Source organism: Lepisma saccharinum, chromosome 1 (assembly GCF_977018435.1).
Source record: "Lepisma saccharinum chromosome 1, izLepSacc3.1, whole genome shotgun sequence".
In the NCBI taxonomy this organism is placed as follows: Eukaryota; Metazoa; Arthropoda; class Insecta; order Zygentoma; family Lepismatidae; genus Lepisma; species Lepisma saccharinum.
The window spans coordinates 66,161,616-66,182,721 of NC_139229.1; the positions used below are offsets into that span (position 1 = coordinate 66,161,616).

Below are 21,106 nucleotides of genomic sequence, written 5' to 3' on the forward strand. Positions count from 1 at the left end.
CTCACTGGTCCTGTATCAAAAGTAAAAAGTCTCATCAAAACTGCGGAACTATTAAAGTCGGCGCAGACATATTGACAGACGAAAATGACATCGCGAATGCCTTTGCAATTTACTTTCATTCTGTGTACGCAGCCGAAAGTGCTAAATAAGACGTAAATAATCTGAAAATAGCAATTTATAACGAACAACTTGGTATTTTCACTTTGCGCAACATCCGCGTAAGCGAAGTAGAAGCTGCCATCAAGAATTTGAAATCCAAATCAACGACCGACCCCGACAACATACCACCATATATAGTAAAAGGATGTTGCGATATTTTAAAATATCCCTTGTTGCAAATTTTTAACCTTTCCCTCGATACTAATGCTTTTCCTTCAAAATGGAAAACATCGTCGGTCTGTCCTATCCCCAAGTCTCTCCAAAGATCAAGCTTAGAAAATGATAGACCGATAGCAATCCTGTCTAGTCTTGCTAAAATATTTGAACAGTCCATTTACAAGAGGATGTTAGCACACGTCAATCCAATTATCTCTCCTTATCAGCACGGATTTACTCCAAACAGGTCTACCGTAACAAATTTAGTTAACTTTACCCATTACGCATGCAATGTACTAGATAACACAGGACAAGTCTATGCAATATACACCGATTTTACTAAGGCATTTGACAAAATTGACCTTGATATATTACTACAGAAAATTGCATCATTCAATATTTCACTTAATACTTTAAATTTCTTCGCTTCATATTTAGCCCATCGAACGCAAACTTTAATATACAGGAAAATCAAAAGTCGTACCTTCACGACACATTCTGGTGTTCTCCAAGGGTTTTTATTACTTATCAACGACTTACCAAATTGCATACAAAATTCTCAAAAGTTGCTCTTTGCCGACGATCTTAAGCTTTTCCACGAAATAACTACCTCTGATGACTGCTTGAAACTACAGGAAGATGTAGACAGAGTGGTTTCTTGGTGTAAAAATAGCAAGTTGGATCTTAACCCAACAAAATGCAGCGTAGTCACTTACAAAACGCAAAGCTCCTTGTGTGTTTCCATACCGTATTACAAATGTACAAATCACGCGCAAAAATGAAATTGAAAACCTCGGAGTGACCTTCGACACCAAGCTCAAATTTAATAAGCATATTGAAACTGTTACTAACGACGTTTTCAGAAACTTAGGTTTTATAACCCGGTCAAGCCACGACTTCACGAAAATAGAACCAGTGAAAATACTTTAGTAGTTTTTCAAAATGTAAGAATGGATTAATAAAGATTCTCTAGTACCAACAGTGATTGTTTGGGAAACGCATTAGTGTAAGAAAATGTAAACAATATTATGCAGTTACCACCTTGAAGTTTTCTCCCGTTTTATTAGTAACAATAAATAACATTAATTGAAATGCTCGGGTGTGAAACATGGTATAGTCGACGCGCTAGCTTCGTTAACGACCGGCTGGCTTTGGAGTTTGGAGTCCACGGAGCGCGCTCACCAGCTGCAACAATCACATTCACCGCGCAGTGGTGCCACATCTACTCTCCAGCGGCGCCGTGAAGAAAGAAATGGTTTGATGACATTAAAGGATTACTATTAGTATTCGCCGCCGCCTATGCGTGAGTCATATATTATGTAAAACCACCATAATGTATGAGCTTGTCAGTGTAACCACAATAAATACATGGCTTATTATTATCTGACCCTGACCAATAGTAAGATATTACAAACACCAAACTGGGCACGAAACAGTTTATACACTATACGTATAATAAAAAAAGATATTGAATACTTACTTTAAGGGAAGTTATCTTCTATTCCGCTACTCTCGTTGCTGCAACTACTCTCATCACTGCTCGCAGTATTCAGTATCCTGTCGTCATCATTGTCTCGAGTTGCATATTCCAACTCCCTCTTTTCCACATGACCGATGTACTTTTGCCAAATAGTCGCTAGTACGAGCACCGGCACTATCACGTAGGGTCGCACACACGCTTGCGTTCAACGATGGAGTTATGCAGTTGTGTTTTCCTTCTGGTATCAGATTTTAAACGTGCCCAAATTAATTCAATCGCGTTGAAAACACAATGGTAGGGCGGAAGACGTAAGGTTTTATGTCCACGAAGTAGCCATGTCATCAATAACAATTCTTTTTTCTATATTTGCCTTTTGTATTTCCAGTACCAAAACTTAATTTTACGGGAACTGGATTTGATATTTCGATATTGTATTGCTGCATAAAATTTAGAATTTCTTGTTTCCGAGACGACATGTTTGAATATCTGACAAATTTCAACACAGCAGCAGTCATATCATCATGGCTATCTGCTCTGGCGTCACCAATGTATTTTTCCCTCACGGTATCCACATTGAAGTTGCAAACAACAAATTGACAATACGGCAACAGCGTATTCTCAGTCATGTGACTGAGACTCCACGTGGAGTAGACGAGCAGAATGTCGGCTGCGCCCATTGGCTGAAGGTTGTGTGTGATTGGACGAAAACAACTCGCCCGCTGTTTAACTCCACTTCCTTCAATGCTTGGACCTTAACGAAGTAAACGCGCGGACTATGTGACATTTTGGTAATTTTTGAGTTACAAAGTAAAATGTGCCATCCTTCTACTTTCGAGTGAAATTGCCATGTCATACAATTTGCATTGGACTCGGTGAAGCCTTTTGAAATTGGTAAACACAACACGAAAACGATTTATCTACAGTATAGCTTCTAATAACCTTTTTCTTAATTAACTCACAAATGACCAAAATGTCACCATGTATTACTCCCGAGCGCTTCAATTATAGTACTGCAACATACACAATAACAACAATAATAATGCTCATTTACTGCTCCGATTTCCTTACACATCCCCATGCAAAATTTCAATTCGAATACTGCGTTTGAGACTAAACCTGTAACAAGAACGATTTGTGACTTGTAGCATGAAGTACAGCTCTTGGTACAGCTGAGATAAGAGCACATCTCTGAGCCTACATTGTTGCATACATTATAATCACATGTTTTGTATTGCGCGTAGTGGAAGAATATGGCTAATCAATATTTAAAGAAAACAATGCAGTGATAACATGTATACATAGACTACGGTCAAATATCTATCTAAAATTAAAGTATTTAAATTCTTTGATATACTCACAGCTCCACGCATTCAGAGATAAATTTTGATTGTAGTTCCACAGAAACAGCCGTATGAGTCAACAATGCATAATTATTACTTCAAAATTGTTGTGTTAAATCTTCTCTACGAGATTAATTGTTGGCAGTTGTTATCTACAGACATAAGCATTCATTGAACTCAGTGTCGATCAGGGGCGGCCGTTTATAAGGACGATACGGTAGTGTGCAACTGCAAGTGAACAAACATTACATAAACCTGTTCACATTGTCGTAATTACAAATATTTCGTTGCTTATTCCGGCGTTCTATTTTGGCTTCGCGTTTATTCCTTGTTCCTTTCGCATTTAATCCTGTGTTACGTTTCGCGGTTATTCCACCACCTCTTTTGAGCATGACCAGTCTTAAATTCACGCGGAGGACCCCAGGGACCCTTCCAACTGGCCACGTCTAGTTTTACCGTACACAATGACCTTAATAATACATAATAATATTATTGACAATCCAATTGTTTGGACGATGATTTTATCGGCTTGGTCGCAGAGCCCTTCTCGCCTCCGAAGTTCCTGGGTTCGAGTTCTAGCCTGGGCATGGGGGTTCTTTGTGAGTCTCTCTTTATCAATTTCATCCGGTAATCATTCATCCTCATCGTCACGATTTGCTAAAAGTGGCAGGAGAGCTGCTTAACACAAATGGATATTTTCGAGAATTTTTATATTTTGCGTTCAGTATTTCACTTGAAAAGAGGTGGGTGTTAGTTTTACAGAGTAAGAATTTTTAAGTCGATAAGAGAAGGTAATAACCATGTTTGTATGTTCGAGGAATTTTCTGGTGGGTTCAATTCAGATAACCTCTCTTTTATCTCTGTTTCAGTAACTAAGTTACATACCTATAATTAGGGTTGCCAATATATGGGATTGTCCCCCTTTTTTTAAAGAAATGTCCCGGTGTCCCGGAAAATGTTCTCGAGGCGCCCATTTGTCCCGTATTTAGCTAAAGAAAAAACAAATTCAACTTTCAAATTCATTTTATTCAACAAGAAATTAATAACAATTTATAGCTAACCTAATTGGATACCAATTACCATTACCACTCAATCCTCATATTAACATTGGCGTAGAACTGGTCATTGTCGATTGCCGATATGCGACTCACGACTGGCAAAGGCAGTTCTGGTTCTAATACAACTATCACTTGTTTCTTTTCTTGGTCAATACAATCAGAGTGGAGTTGATAATATTCAAGGCTTAGGTGATGTAAAAAGTTTTCTTTTATTTCGTCATGCCAAAAAGAAAGTGTTCTTATAGTAGTGATTATTCTCTTAAAGGACGCCAAGTATTCACTCAAATATTAATATATTTTGTCAAAATGTTAAAATTTTGCATTAACAATGCTTTAAAATGCAATTGATTTTGTAATGTTTAAAAATGTTATAAAAATAAATTTAACTACATCCATGTCTATATGTCCCGTTTCTTTATTTTAGAAATCTGGCAGCTCCACCTATAATGTTCATTACATGCAGGGAACGGATTTATTTATGTGTAAATACATATCCTCATGTGGCGTTAAAATGATGCGAATCTTGCTCGAAAAATGCTGTTTTTATTTTCCTGTTTTTACTTATATTAGCTTTTAGCACATATTTTAGTTATTTTTACATATAATTTCACTATTTTCAAACATTTTCGGACATATACTCCATATACAGATGTGTAAATGCTATTACGAAATTTCCTTATTGTGTTAAATATATACCAAAGATTTTCCGTTCACTTGTATTCTCTTCGTTTTGTACTCTGCTTTAAATCTTGACAATAGACAATGCATCTGTCAAAATTTTTGCTAACAATAGGGAATACAAGCTCAAGCTTTCACATGAAAATCCATTAAAAATAAGGGAACAAAAAAACGAAAAATAAAACACATTTTGTATTTGAATTTTGCATTGCATTATAGTTAGCTTAAGGTAATTGCCAGTTTTTAAAAATAAAGTTTAAGTAGATATTTAATTACATCTTTTGATTGAAATAACTAAAAATGTACATATTTACACACCCAACGCTTCTTTAACATACACAAATCAGTTCCCTGATGGTATGGATAAAGATCTACGTATATCTATAATGCAAATGCGTGTTAAAATATAATTTCGGACAGATGACATATTCGACTGCTAAACGAAAAATTGCCCAATCCAATTGACTGACAGAAGTTCAGAAGTTGTTGAATGTCTTTCATGTAGTTTTTATAACATGAAGTTATAATAAATTATGTTTTTAGTTATCGTTTTGCCTGACTGATGATTATTACATTGACATCCGCCACTGTGTCATTCTGCAGAAACTTGCTACGTCATCAGCACATACGATAAGGCACTTACCTTGCCATACTTACTCGGACAATGCTTTTCCTGCAAGGCTGATATCCATTGTGTGGCGTGGGTGTCCCCTAGAGAACAGTTACCTGGGAAAGATTACTTACACGCCACGTGTTTCTTTAGGACATTGAATCCAGTTTCCGTTTCCAGTTTCTGGGAACAGGAGAAAAAGAAAAGATGTTGAAAACAGGCGAGACGAGCTACCACAAAACTAATCTTCGTCAGCAGAATTCTTTTGCTCTTTATGATTGCCAAGGACGTACTTAGAGGGGGGTTCAGGGGGTTCGGACCCCCTCCTAAAAACTTACAAAAACTTCAATAATCGAAATATACTAGTTTAACCTTTTTGTTTAATGGACGTTATTTATTTCCGTCGAACTTACACGAAGACAAGGATTAGATTGGGATCATATGGTTTTGAATTGACAGTACCTAAGCTTTATGCTTACTACTACTTGTAGTGATATGCATAACATATTAATCAGGAACTTTATTTTTCATTAATTGGACCTAACATCCTCTTTTGGTAAATATTATTTTTTACACTAATTTCCTTTTCAGGAAATTTTCATGCAAATTTTAGCGACCTTAACTGTAGTTAATAGATTAAGTCCACCTTATTCACAGTAAGGCTAATCGGGACGGAAATTTAATTAGTAATACTATCTCTGAGATACTTAGTTCAGACGTGATTAGCCAAATTTTAGCAAACTTGGTGTTGACAAATCAGTTTCATTCCTGAAATGAGTTTCACATGCAACCTTCAAAATATACGATCTAGAAAAATGAGGAAATACTTCTACGACGTAAGTAAGCATTTTTTTTCATTTTTATATTATTTTACGATGCTTTTCTGACACTTTTGGCTGATTTCGACTATGTGGATCAGTGATGATTAGATGAAATTGATGAAGCCTAGCTTTTAAAGAAACGCCCAGGTCGGAGCTCCAACACGAAACCTTCGATAGCGAGATCGTTTGTCGATCAATCAACGCGCTCGGCTACCGTGGCGCCTCAGACTTAATTACGTAGTTGAAGGCACTGAAAAGGTATACTGCAATTGCTATGATATCCAAGATAAAATTTCTTTGTCTGAAAGAAATGCCAGGTGCCGGTGTAATGGAATACTTAGTATCTACATAAATTTTTCGCTATGTCTCAATTGTTGGTGGATTTGGGTTATTTCACTTCGCTTTTCTGCCACTTTTGGCTAATCGCGAAGATGAGGATGATATGATGACATTCATTAAGGGGCACTCATAAGGAACATCCATACCCATTCCCGGATTCGGCCTCTCCGATGGCGCAGTGGTAAGGTCGTCGCCTTTCGATACCCGGTGGATGCACATAGTGGTTCGGATCTCACTTTAAGCTGTAGGTCCAGTCCCGATTGGCCTTACTGTGCATAAAGTGAACTTAAAACACCAAATCAATCAATCAACCATTCCGGGATTCGAACCTGGGATCCCTGGCGTTGCAGAGGCGGGACAGAAAATTAAATTCAGGTCCCAGGAGGTTAACAAGGATACCCTTACATTGTGAATTTAATAAACCTGATAATTTTGGAGGGGGGGGGGCGACTGCCCTCTTTACCTTCCCTGAGTTACACATATGGCCTAGGGAGCAAATACAACCTTGTCTTTATGTCAGAACGCCCTTAAGCGGGCAAATTTCACCGGTACAGTAAACGAGAGAGATCTTCCGTTCCATAACAAAATGCGTGTGGCGTGCACAACAGAACTACGTATCTCCCACCTCTTAACCAAGGGCAACACCTGGAACGAAAACGTTCTTTACTAACGTAAGATAGCTTTATCATTACAACTTTATGGCATGTTGTTTTGGATGATGGTAGGGCACTTAATAACTAATGTAATTTACTGCAAATTGCTGTTTTTGGAAAAGTAAAAGGTCATCCAACACGTCATGTTCGACACGTCAATTGAGCGAAAGTTCGTTTTGAAGACAAATATTTGTCAGACATTCTTATAGAAGTGTCGGGCAAGTCGTTTTGTCTTGCTTAATATTGCAGGTAATGCTTCGCTTAATGAAGAAAAGAAAGCGATTAGAAAGATGTTTACATAAGGATTCATTGCAAGCAAAGAAAGCAAGCGAGAAGTACTTGGCACAAATGGATTGGGGGTGTGGGGGAGGGTGAGCATATAAAATGAAACGAAAAAGAAATGACTGAGTGAAATTCTTTTTTACAGCATTTTTGAACTGTTTTTCGTCGAATGCTATTTATTTCGCGCAATTGTTCTTTATTCCTCTACATGAAGATCAAAAACGAGTCTCCCCGATGGCGTAGTGGTAACGTCGTCGACTTGCAATCAAGGAGTTCCGGGTTCGATACCAGGTGGAACCACAATGCACAATAGTTCTGCTCCCACTTTAAACTGTAGGTCCAGTCCCGATTAGCCTTTCTGTGCAAAAACTGGACTGGAAACTAAAACTCAAACAAAAATGTCTAGTGTTACAGTATTGGATACGACTAGTAGATTAGCATTGGGAGGCGGGAGTGACATCTCGCGACGAAATTTACCTGTGTTAGTGCCCTTAATCTCACCCTGGCATCATGCCACTGCGCGATAGAAAAATAAAATTATTTTTATCCGTGTCAGGGATGTTTTTATTCCCCTTAAAGAAAGTAGATTTGAAAGCATATAGTAGTACTATTTCTTAACTATGTAATAATGTAACCAAAAAAAGATCATTCGTGTCCATTAATGGTTCAGTCATCAAAGATTTCCGTGCCGAAAAGTATTCAGCCTTGTGACAGTAGTGCCCATCCCCCCCCAAGACCAATGGCGCATCCCCCCAAAAATCATGTCATGCGTCCCCCCAAACATATAATTCTCGCCCTCAAACCATATCGTAATCCCTACAAAGTATTTAATTACAACAGCGTGTCTACCGAAAGTAACTTTTTCCTTAGCTTCTTAGCCAAATCTAAAAGAAAAATAACAGCCTTTCACTAGCTTTAAAGTTTTATTATAGGTCTACATGCGCTTGCGAATTAAAGGCACATATATTTACAAATTTTGAATAGCATATAAAACACTATCCGTCGAGCATTAGAACGAACGCTTGTAGTCGTACACAAGGTAGCAATTGGCAAGACGCAAACGCTGCACTCACGTTGCCCCCCTCCATGTAACCCCATTCTCTCTCGCGCGGTCCTTCACTTGGTTTTAGCGTCCGTCCCTGTTGTGATATCTGCTGAGAACGCAGCAGCCTCACGTTACCTCATCGACGGCTCCTATTGGCTGCAGTTCCTGGATTGAATGCAAGTTCAACACGTGACGGATTTGTTTGAACTCAATGTGACGCCATTGCGTTATGTACAGTAACTCTTCGACAAGGGAGTTTTTGAATGTGGCCCACGAGAGAACAACAGAGTTTTGATTTATTCCCTGCGCTACGTTTTCTACAACCGCAATGTGTAATGATAGAATCACTACAAGATCTTTTTTATTATTAGTTTTTATGTATGTTCATTTTTTTTTTAGTGACAGCTATACTTCTTTTTTATGCAGTTTCCAATATAACTTGCTGTAGGGATGGCCTACGTGACGGTGAAAGCCAGTTTGCAGAAGGCTGTTAGTTTTAAAAATCTTGTCCTTTCAACCTGAGGGGGTTTGAAAAAAAGTTCCGTTTACTGTTTTTTTTTCGAATCGCCTATATAAGAGAACCGATTGAGTAACGGGGTTGGCATTCTTACGTTTTTTGGGCAAGAGGGAGACACCTTTGGAAGGTTCTTCGGTGCCGGTAGAGTGGCTGGGCTAGTCATATGGCTAGCGGACACGGATCAACCATTTGCTTTCATCGAATTGCATAGATAAGTCCACGCATTTTTTCTTGACTCGTTTAGTGACAAGCCAACGCTTAGTTTTCGGTGGACATTTGTTATTATTATTATTATAGAAACGCCGTTTCCGAGGGAATTAAGGGACACGTTTAATTTCAAGTACAGTATATGTCTATGCGTGTCAGAAAAACTAAACTTCTTGACCGAAAGTATTAGTTTAAATTTGTTGATTCGACTCTGTCAAGGGTCCGGTTTTTATTTAATCTGAGATTAAAGGGACAGTGACAGGGTGGAAAAGAATCATAACAGTTTAGTTTTTATATAATTTCAACCAAGTTTAGTCTATTTTTTCGAGGCCATTTTCATTATAAATAAGAAAGGGAGGGAATTCGGGAAGCATGTCATGTATACTAGTGACAAGCTAGATACATATTTTAACTACTGCTGGTCTAGGCCAGCGTACGAACCTCTCATATATATATTACAGTGTTTAAATTAAAGACGATCATGTCATTTTTTATGTGGGGTTTATTTCATATGTATTTTCTTTGTACATATTTAATCAACGAAATAAATAGTTTTTCTTTATATATTTTTAAACTGAACGTCTGGGTATCATTGAGATAATACAACTGAGGTAGTTATCCTATTTCTTTAATTGGATTGAACAGTTTTTGTTAGTTTTTTTAAGTGTTATGCTAATTATTTTGCCTGGGGAAGTAACGAAGACAAGTAACAGGTCGAGCCCAGGCAGTTACTCCCCCCAGAAGAGAAATAGAGCATAACAAATGTAAAACGTACTCGCGGACATTAATAGAAGGCAACTTTTGATCGATCAACCCTGATCCAGGAATTCTAAATATATTCAATCCCGGACTGGGAGAGAAAATCGGCAAACGTAAATGAGTTCTAGACAGTGTATAACCTTTCCATATTTAAAGCATTTCAATTCGGTCCAGGAACCATTTTCCGGATCAATTTGAATACGGTCTAGGAACCTTTTTTTTCCGGATGATTTAAATTCGGTCCAGGATCCTTTTTCCTCCCCGATGTTGTAGTGGTCGCTTTGTCGCCTTGTAATGAAGGGGTTTCGGGTTCGATACCCGATAAAGGTACATAGTTCAGATCAGACTTTAAACTGTAGGTTCAGTCCCGATTAGCCTTTCTGTACAAAACGTGGACTCTAAAAACAATAACTCAAAAATCTCTTCAGAAATAGAAAACTAGGTATGCTAGTGTACTTACCACATGTAATATGCTCTGAAAATCTGTAAAACTTAATAACGTTTCCTCTTTCACCTGACATGCCCTCTGTGCTCAATAATGACACGAACACGAAGCACTCAACAATCGACTCCACGAGTTGCGCATCTGATTGTCCTCTTTTCATTGTCGCGTAAAACAATATTAATTGCCTAATCTACCGTTGGAAGAGTCACGGCCCATTACTTTCCAATCCGATTTCGTCATTAGGAAGCTCAATTCCGTCCTCTCACATTTTGGCCCTTTCTCAGACGGAGAACGCATTGCTGCTCTTCACTTATCGACGGTTATAATCTGTGGCAGCTTCCCTTTCAACCGCCAGCCGGACAGGAAAAGGTACTTATAGAGTGATGAATCGAGGCTTTTTAACTCGATCTTCTAATAGTTCGCACGGATGACTCTAGATGGCTTACGGAATCGACTGTTTCTTCGCTCGAGCAAATAACGCTCGAACATTCAAACGATCGGTATACAATAGAAGCCCAGTACTTCACGTACAACCGTAATTTGTCTGTGGTAGTGAGCTTTCAAATATACTTCGTGAAGTAAACGACGCAGTGAAATTGAAACTAAAGTGAACATAGTCATTACCTCCATCTTAAAATGGAATTTAGCCTTTCTTACCAATGCATAGCAATATATGAAAATTAATAGATGATTATGGTCTGAAACTACCAGCACGAATTTTACAGATTATTGTTCCATTGAAATGATATTTGATGTTCTATATATTCGAGCGAATCTCGCTCGAGCGTGGGAGATTCGATCGAGTTTGTGCGAGCGAAAGTGGTCCAATGCAGTACTCTAGTACTTCCTTTCAATCGGTTACAGAAATATCAGTTCGATCCCCTGCTTCAGATACACTGTCATTATCCTTCCTTAACTCATTCCGCTCAGATGGTCCAGTTTTATTCGCAGATAATTTGAGAATGAATATTTTTCCATATTTAAAACACTTTTATTAAAATTTATATTAAAACACTCAAATTTTGTAATACACAAAACGCATTCCCCACACAAACGCATAAATGGCATGCTTTCTGCATAGATAAATTTATTTTATAACAGTAAGTGTAAATCTATATGTATAGTCGAGGAAAAATATGATTTGACACGAAAATCTTTTCAACTTAACATCCAGAGAAGACATTACTTAGAAACAGAGTTTGCCAAACTTAGTTCCTTCCCGATGTTAACAATTTAAGTGTCGTAAAGTGTCTGTTCCTAACGTTACATCTATTGCAAGAAAGTTTATCTAGATACAGCTAGAATTCTTTCAAACGCTAGTAATTTATCGAGTTATCTAGATCAACGGCCGTTGAAAGTGAAAGAGTATGTTCAATAGTAACATTCTTGAGGAGTTAATTGAATCTCATACCTGTAATACGCTAAATAGTAAGTAATTTGTGTCTACTTCCGTGGTGGAGTGGTTAGTACAGCGCGCTACTAAGACATTAGTCCCGGATGGGTGTTTTTTCATCAATTCGATCATATAAACGCTCATCCACATCGTCGCGATTAGCCAAAAAATTGCAGGAAGGCGGTGCCAAATAACAAAAATAACATAAAATAAAATCAGTATTTTGTAAAAGTGCCTCATGCAACTGTACTGACATTTCTAGATTAAGCTTGTGACTACTGCTAAAGCTTTCTTTACCTGCTTCACTTGCAACAGTCTGGGCGAGGCGTTTCATTCGTCTTTCTAGCTATCGTCGATCACGTGGCAGTGTCAGCTGCAGAGATTTAGTCATGGAGAACACATGGTCTTTACAGATTTCAATAAAGATGCCGCGCATTTTGCTAGAAAGGACTCGGGGAATGGGGTTTCGCAGAACGGAGCCAAAAGTGATCTTCAGGAGAGACGTGGGGGTGGGGTGGAGAAAGGGAGAGAAGGGAATTTCCGTCAGCGGCAACGAAACATGCAAGTCACCCTACCGCGCGCGCGGCAGCTCCATTTTTTAACATATCCTGGAAAAGCTGCAACCCGTCTTTCACCGGTGAAGCTGACGGTTGCATACCGAGCAAGGGTGCATCCAGCGTAACCTTTTCATTTCCTCCGACCGAGCTTCCGTGACGAAAAGGCAACCCGCTGAGCGCTCTGACAGGGGCGGAGAGAACATTAACGTGCCCGGGAACCAACGGTAGGAGTGTTGTTGGGGGAGTGGATCCGAACTTCGAAATGCGGTCCTCCTGTGGTTCACCTTCGAGCCGAGGATGCTGTCATGGCCCCGACCATCTGGGTATTAAAGTTTGCGAGAGTTCGCCTACGCCTCGAACCAGATTCTGTGATGTTTTAATGTACTTGTGGTCAGAACTTGTCCGCAGCCATGTTTTATATCTTCCAACGGAGCTGACTGTGGCTCCCCTTATAAATCAAGTGCAAGTAAATGAATAATGGAGGAAATTATGAGTTACTGCATTTTTTAAACCTTGATAGCTGTGACAGTAAATTTATGGACGTCTCGCAGGAATTGTCCAAAACAGAGCTGCTGTAAATCATTTCCACAAAATTGATTTTCAAAAAAACATCTACTGCACGACCGTTGTTGACCCGCTGTTCCGTAAAGTCCACTGAAAATGATTTACATACATGTTTGTATTGTATGCTTCTTATTTTGCGTCACTTTTCTGCCACCTTTGGTTAGTCGTGGCGATGGAAATGACATGAATTTCTTGTTCATGTTTTACGGACTGATGAAAGTCATAAAGAAACACAAGAGAACAGCCATGCCCTGGCCGGAACTCGAACCAGGAACCTTCGGCGGTGGATCCTGAGTGGACCACTCGGTACACTCGACCACCAGGGAAGGTGCAAAATAGCCTTAAGTTCCGACGCACCCAAAACCTTTAATTGGATCAATCAATCAGGGTGGCATGATTTACTGCTACACTGTGTCTAAAAATGAGCGAGTCACTACCACAATATGCTACTGTTAAAAAGTACTGTGCAAAAATGATTTCGATTTATTTAGCGTCGCTTTTCTTCCACTATTGGTTAATCACGACGATGATGATGAATGATGCTATGATGAGAAGAGACACTCACTAAGAAGACGCATGCCAAGACCGGGTTTCGAACCCGGGATCCCTGACGTCGCAGCGCGCTGTTATAACCACTCTGCCACGGAGGTCAGCTGTGTGCAAAGATTGGTCAGAGGAGAAGGAAGAAGTGTTCAAAAGAATTTGCGAAATCATTTGTTGCTCTGAACTAAAATGTTTTTCGTTTTTTGTGTTGTCGATCTTCGAAATCGCTTTTTTTTCTGTTTTGGATTGTCATCGAACGAAACCGAAATTAGATGTCGCGTTACTTGATTTTTCTCCTGTGTAAAAGGACCTCTCTAACCTACTTTAGCCACAAATAAGAATGAATTGACAGGTCTTGAACAAACTCTATAAGTGAATACTTTGTATGGCTAACGCTTCGTTACGGCGCTACTAACCCACGAAAAACTTAATTTTCTATCCTGTATTCATGTATTCAATTCACTGTTGGCACTAATATTATTTTTTCTGACCGAAAGCGACGAAATTTTTAGTATGTTATTTTACTAATCGAGGTAAGTGTCATTCTCTACAAACGTCCTCACAAAACTCGCCATTTTTTTTAATATAAAACGTGGAATACGATAAACAGCATATACCAATAAGTGCATAACTTGAGGAAAAAGGCTGGGTCCAGTGAATAAACCCGTACTACGCTGATATGATATTTCTTCCATAATATACTTTTCTTTAGTATCTACAGGTACTCGTACAAGAAAAGTAAATTCCTTCTTTCTCTCTCTCTCTCTCTCTCTCTCTCTCTCTCCTCGTGTTTTCCCCCAATTCCCCTCTCTCTATTTTCTCCCAACCTTTCCCTCTGTATCTCTCTCTCTCTCTCTCTCTCTCTCTCTCTCTCTCTCTATTTTCTCCCAACCTTTCCCTCTGTATCTCTCTCTCTCTCTCTCTCTCTCTCTCTCTCTCTCTCTCTCTCTCTCTCTCTCTCTCTTTTCTCCCAACCTTTCCCTCTGTATCTCTCTCTCTCTCTCTCTCTCTCCCCTCCCCTTTCTTCTTTCTTGTTCATCCTATTCTATCTTCTTTCTATCTTTCTTAATCTTACTGCTTTCCTTTCTTTCTTCCTTTGTAAAAAAGAAGAGAAACAGTGGAAAAGAAAGGACAAGAAGGAGAATATCTCTCTCTCTCTCTCTCTCTCTCACTCGCTCGCTCGCTCGCTCGCTCGCTCTCATGAGCTTACATATATTCAGAATAAAAATATCGTATTTCGAGAGCTCGTAGCGTCGAAACAAGAACTCCAAGAACAAGATAATACAAAGAAAATTATTCACCTTGATGGCCTCTATACGTTGTCAAAGTTTGTAACTATTGCTCAGTGACATCCTGTGTAAATCAGGACAAAAGAAAAATTCATTAAACTTGCTTCCTCTCATGCGCTCTTGTGTCAATATCCGCAACAAACGTAGACGTGCTGTAACTACAATATTTTAGGGTTTGGGGAACTTCTGTTGGAGGGTTGACGCCCAGTAATCCACACTTGAATGCGCCATTATTCAATTTAAATGGTTAGGAAACTATTCTATTTCTTTCAAAGTTTAATTAAAATAGAATTGATTTTTTTCTCAAAGTTCTCCGTCTGTAAGTAACAAATTGATTGAAGCAGAAGATTACCACACTGCAGAACAATTAAGAGGTGTTTAATAACGTGACGTGAAATATAACACTAGATTTCCATCGCCCTTGTTCAATGTTCCTCCACAGCTGGCTTTCCAAGTTGGAGCGGAACATGAGCGCGTCGTTAATTATTCAGTCGATCTGACAAGCAGCCCTGTAACTTCAGCTAGCCTTGTGACTGCCGCGGTTAAGAGATGCAGTTCTGACGAAGGGAGGAAGATATTTTAATTTAAGATGTCTCGAAATCCCTTTTGAATTTTTTTAAGCGGCTAATCTTTCAGGTTTTAGATTACGTTCGCTAGATGGGGCACCTGTAGGATGGAATATTTTGTCGAAAATTCTCAAGCAATGTAAATGTAGTTTAAGTTTCAGGTTAAGGCAAATTTTTAAGAGACAATTTTTGTACCTCACAGACTTGTTTTTGTGTTTTCTGTCTTCAGTCTTCCAAACCTTATTCTATTTTTACTACAGAATCTTCACCTTTATAGTCATTTCTAGTTCATCTAAGACTCGGAAGTTGATGACGTAAAACATCTTAAAATGACATGTAGAATAACCTAAAAATAATGTTCAATCTTGACATGAAGGCTTGATTTTTTCATAAGTTACAAGAGAATAGTTACATATTCGATAAAATCGGTTGTTTGGTAGTTTAAACTACTGAAGCAAAGAGAAAAAGCAATTAAGTGCTAATGAAGTTTTCTGTATACGTCATTCATCTTCTTTCAGAATGAGCCTTGCACGATTCAGTAGTCGGTCAGCATACGAAAATACAGTTGTGTATCGCATGCATCGGACTCTACATTGTGACTAGTTTTACTTTAAAACCACAAATTAAAGCGATAATAGCGGCCAGTCAGGGAACCTCAAAGTGGGCTTCATACAAAGTATTTCAAGTTTGTTGGAGGAAAAATAAATTTACAACAATTAATTATTTGATACATTGGCAAATATTTCAGTTAAAAATAATATTGGGATTTTACATTGACCGTATTTTTTATTAATGGCGAACTTGCTAAAAAGACCATGTCAGGAAATTTAAATGCATAAATTATGCTAGCAAATGCATTTAAAATTCACGAAACAGGGGAGGAGAAAAATAAACCCAAAAAATGAAGAAAATGCAATAAAAACGGCGAATGATACTGAAAATGAGCTAAAAGGCAAAAAAGACCGAAAAATGCCTAAAAGATGCAAATAGAAACATTGTTTCCTTGTTCTAACAGAATGGAAACGGACTCCTATCAGGTTTAGCATTGTTTCCAAGGCTCAGAAAGAAAGATGACTTTTAATCAATTTGTGAGTGCTATCATCTACAAATCTATCTATCCATCCAGCGGCGGCGATTAGGGGTAGCAACTATGCTAAACTTTATCCACTAAGGGAATGTAACCCCCCCCCCCCCGTAGATTTGGAACCCAATCGCCGCCATTGTATACATCTATAGGTTATTTCACTGTAGTAGTGCGGTAGCCAAGCGCGTTAAGTGACCGAATGGGTTTTCTTTGTAAGCGTCCTTTCATCAGCTTCATCTGATCATCACTCATCCTCATTGTCGCGATTAGCCAAATGTGGAAGTGAAGTTTAATTTAAAATAGCAACAATAACATGTAGTAGTATAAGATTCAGGGTAGTAATTGATTATATATTTTGTTATTTTTCCATTACGCTTAAGTAATGACAGTTGTTCTTTTCCTCATTCACAGTTGTAAAGCAGAAGTACGAGGTCCAAGTGTATGATGAATACGTCATCAGTGGCAATACAGCGGTTCTCAGGTAAGGGAAAACTACAGCATATTCAGTGTTGCCAAGCATGAAAAGTTTTTGAAAAATGTATTGAGGATACAGTTTTCTTTTATGAAGTGATTAAAAGCGACGAATTGTGGCTTTGATATAATGTGTTGAGGGCAAATATTCATTTCTATACATTTCGTGGCACGATACCGAATACAGAGGACAGAAATGCCATATTTGGGAAAGTTCTATTTACTAAACTTAGAATCTTTCTTGTTTGCAGGCTATCGAATATGTCTATATAGCTAGAGCACTAATTTCTACGCTGTGTTGGTTGTTTCCTTTCAACTACCACTTATGTAAATTCGCTTATAGTAGAACGAAAGCTGCTGTTTTACCAGGGGACCCCATCCAAAAAAATAACTTTATCACCGGCAAAATAAAAATTATTATCCTTGCCAGGGATGTTCCCCCCCCCCCCTCAAAGAAAATATAATTGAAAGCACATAGTATACCAATTGTTAACTGTAACAATCACAATTGAAAAATCATTATTGTACATCAGTGGCGGCGATTGGGTTCCAAACTCGGGTGTGGCAAGGTGCCAAAAGGGGAAGCGGGGGTCAAAGACAGTATATTTCACTTTGTAGATAAGATTTAGCATAGTGCGGGGGCAAAAGTGACGAAAAGTGGGGAAGGGCAACTGCTCCCCCCCCTTCGGCCCAACTGTTGTACATTAATGGTCCATTTGTCAAAGATTTCCCTGCCTTGTGGATTAAAGGAGGACACAATTCCGAAACTGACCAACCTCACAGAGCCGAGACAGCAGCAGGCTCTTTTCCACTTAAGTTTTCATGACATAGTGCTGATATTTTACATGTATTAGTGTTCACAAGAAACATGTGGGCAGGTTAGGTGGAAATTAATTTTGACCTTGGCAACAGAAATTTGGTCACGTTTTCGATGTTATTAAATAGTTTAGTTTGCTGACTGGTAACGTATATACAAATTTGCATGTCCCAAAAAAAAAAAACTACCTCTCAAAATGAAATCACAAATACGCCATTGAGTGCCCCTTCCCATCCACCCGAAAGCAAAAAGCTTAATTCACACAGTGGGTCTAGCATTAGGCGAGTAGTTAAAAACAGACTCGTCAAGGAAAATAGAGCATATGGCTATGTTGTAATTTGTTTGAAGCCAACAGAAAAAAAATCGAACTGGTAAAAAAAATAGAGGGGAGTCTTTCAATTAACGACGAGGAGTAATTTTAACGAATGGCAGCGAGGAACAAAATGCCCAGCCAAGCGGACGTTTGCTATTCAAACACTGGCTTTCCTCAATAGAGGGAGCTCGAGTTTTGTTTGAGCTGAAAAATCCGTTACTCTCCCTTGTTCGCCCCTGGATTTGATTTAAAAAACTAAAAAAAAACCTTCCTGGGCCGCGAAACAATCGCGTCCTTTTGCTAAAGTTTAGAGAAAAGTGAGAAACGAAACGCAAATTCCAGTAAGCGAAACCGCGCAGCAGTTTCTGCACGACATACAATTTTCTGCAGATGTTTTCGGTGGAGAAAAGGTGACAGTTCGTTCTCGCGTTCTGTTTTTATGAGGCAGAGGCAGAAGGTAAACCAATCCGATTACTGCTTGAGTCAACCCACTTTCCAAATCACCCAACCAAATCCTTCCTATTTGGTTTTCATAAATAGGCCTACATCTAGTAAATATAAATTGCAGTGTCTTTAACGTGGCACATACACTTATACACAAATACATTGTGTATTTACATCTAAACAACGGGCGTACACGGGATTTCATTCTTGGTACGGGTTGGACCTCAACCAAATGGCAAAACTTGATAACATTTCTCAACTGGGGGAATTTTAATGTGTGCAATCTTTAAAAAATACATTTTTGCTACATTTACCAGAACTGCATTTTGATCACTCTTAGCACACATTAAATTTGTGCTAAAGTGTACAAAGAGGGTGCAAAAAGTGTTCCAGAACTGCGTAAAAAGTACTCAGGACACCACGTTTGAGCATATCAATACATTTTCTTTCTTATAATTTGTATACACTTTGAGCAACTGGTGTGCAAGAAAGTGATCAAAATTAGATTCTATCAACTATTAATGTCTACAAAAATAATGGAGATAATTCTAACAAACAAAACTAATTAAATTAATTTGTTTTTAACGTTATTATTTAAATCACGACTAGTGATTTCTTTCAATTCAACTACTTTAATCTTTGCATTGTATTTTATTCTTGATAATTCTTTACAATTATGAATTTCCTTTCTTTGCTGAGGTCGACCCCACTGTACTTTGGCATCTTTTATTTCAAGTTACAAAAGAGAAGAGGAGAGGTTTCATCATTATTATTATTATTATTATTATTATTATTAATAATAATAATAATAATAATAATAATTACAGAAATAGTGTTCAGTTACTTAGTATTTGAACAGAAATAATCTAACGTAAGTAAAAACTGCGTGGCATAAAAAAATGAATATAAAATATAGGTTTATGTTTATTCGTGTTTCTTTAATCCAAAGAATAATTGGTTCCACAGTTTTCAAAATTCCAGACAGTTTACTTTCACTTGATAGACAAGGCTTAACATTAAGAGGCCATAGCGCGGAGGTAAAAAGTAGAAAAAAGTGGGAGTTAACTACACCCTCACACCCCTCCTAATCGTCGCCACTGATCATGCATTTCAACAGACTAAGTCCATGAAATATGAAAAAAAAAAAAGGAAAGGAAAAAATATAATGAATAACAGTTTTTCTGAATATTCACTCATCATAGATAGAGTTGAAAATTCTCCCCAAGCATATAATAATAATAATAATGAATTTTCAATAAAAATAGTTTTATATTAATACATTATGACAGTTATTATTGTATAATAATAATTATCACAATCATGATTATAATAATTATTATTGCTATATTTTCTATTATTCGTATTTTAACATTGCGCTGTCCCCCTAAAAAAAACATTTCTGGAGACGTTCATGTTCCTATAATATTCACGTCGCTTTTCTTCCGCTTGTTGATAATCGGCACGATGAATATGATAACAAGATAAATTGATAAGTCACACAGAGAGGAACGGTCATGCTCAGGCCGGGACTCGAATCCGGAACATTCAGTGGCAATATCACGCAAAAACTTCCCCCGTAAACACACAAAACAAACAATAGGCCTGCTGAACATAAAAAAAACATGATTAAAGGAGTTTTGGTGTGCGCCGCCACGGCATGGGATCTGCCGTGAATATTGTATGAGGGCGAAGGCACCTCATCATCGTTTCACGGTGGGATTCTGCATGATCAACCTTCGCTTGTCCGAAATCCCCTAGATTTACCACCGTGCCTGATGCGATCCCTTTGACACAAACGTTCGACAACTGCGCCGGTTGTTTGTTGTTCCTCTCTCTTTCGGATGTCGAGCAGGGTTGCCAACCCCTTGGTTAAATAAATGTCTAAAGTTCTCGGAATGGATGCTTTCCCCTGTCAGTCAACACTTTGCTCTTTCGTAGGTGTATACAAAACTAATCACGTGCGCTGTGTTAACGCGATAACAATTGTTTCTCTTTTGGTGGCATCGTATGGCCAGAATCCTACAGCAATATTTACGAAACGGAAGGATGAGCAAATTCCTGAAAAGTCTTGGAGAGATTAAGAAAATGAAAAACCAACATAACTACAACACTGCTACATAATCTTTCTTACTTGAAACCTAAATACAATGTCAAAAACGTGCACTTAAATGCGAAGTATGTACTAATATACATAACCTTTGAGCCACCCTGTATTATTACAGGTATGTTTAATAATAATCAGTCCCACTAAAAAAAATAAAGTTGATATCTTCTAAACTCGGAACCGCAGTGGTTCAATAGTTACGGCATCTGACTGCCATGCAGGAAACCTGGATGGATTTCCTAAGGTCGAATTTTTTCCGGCCATGTACCTGCATGAAGCGGCTCTGGGGTATATTCACATAAATTGGGACCTGGGTCAACCCTCGGTGGTAAAGGCGGCTTGAGAGTGGTGTTGAATACGTACACCTTTAAAAGAAGAAATACTGAGATCGAGCATGTGTGGGGTCGTACCT

At 38.3% G+C, this 21,106-nt stretch overlaps 1 protein-coding gene across 1 annotated transcript in view; it reads left to right on the top strand.

Annotated features, from left to right (window-relative positions):
* Positions 1-21,106, top strand: part of Dscam4 (Down syndrome cell adhesion molecule 4) — a 482,573-nt gene that overhangs the window by 319,957 nt on the left and 141,510 nt on the right. The window contains exon 4 of the mRNA XM_083132205.1: positions 16,957-17,026. Coding sequence (XP_082988331.1) covers positions 16,957-17,026 — 70 coding nt within the window. The remainder of the gene's footprint in view (positions 1-16,956; positions 17,027-21,106) is intronic.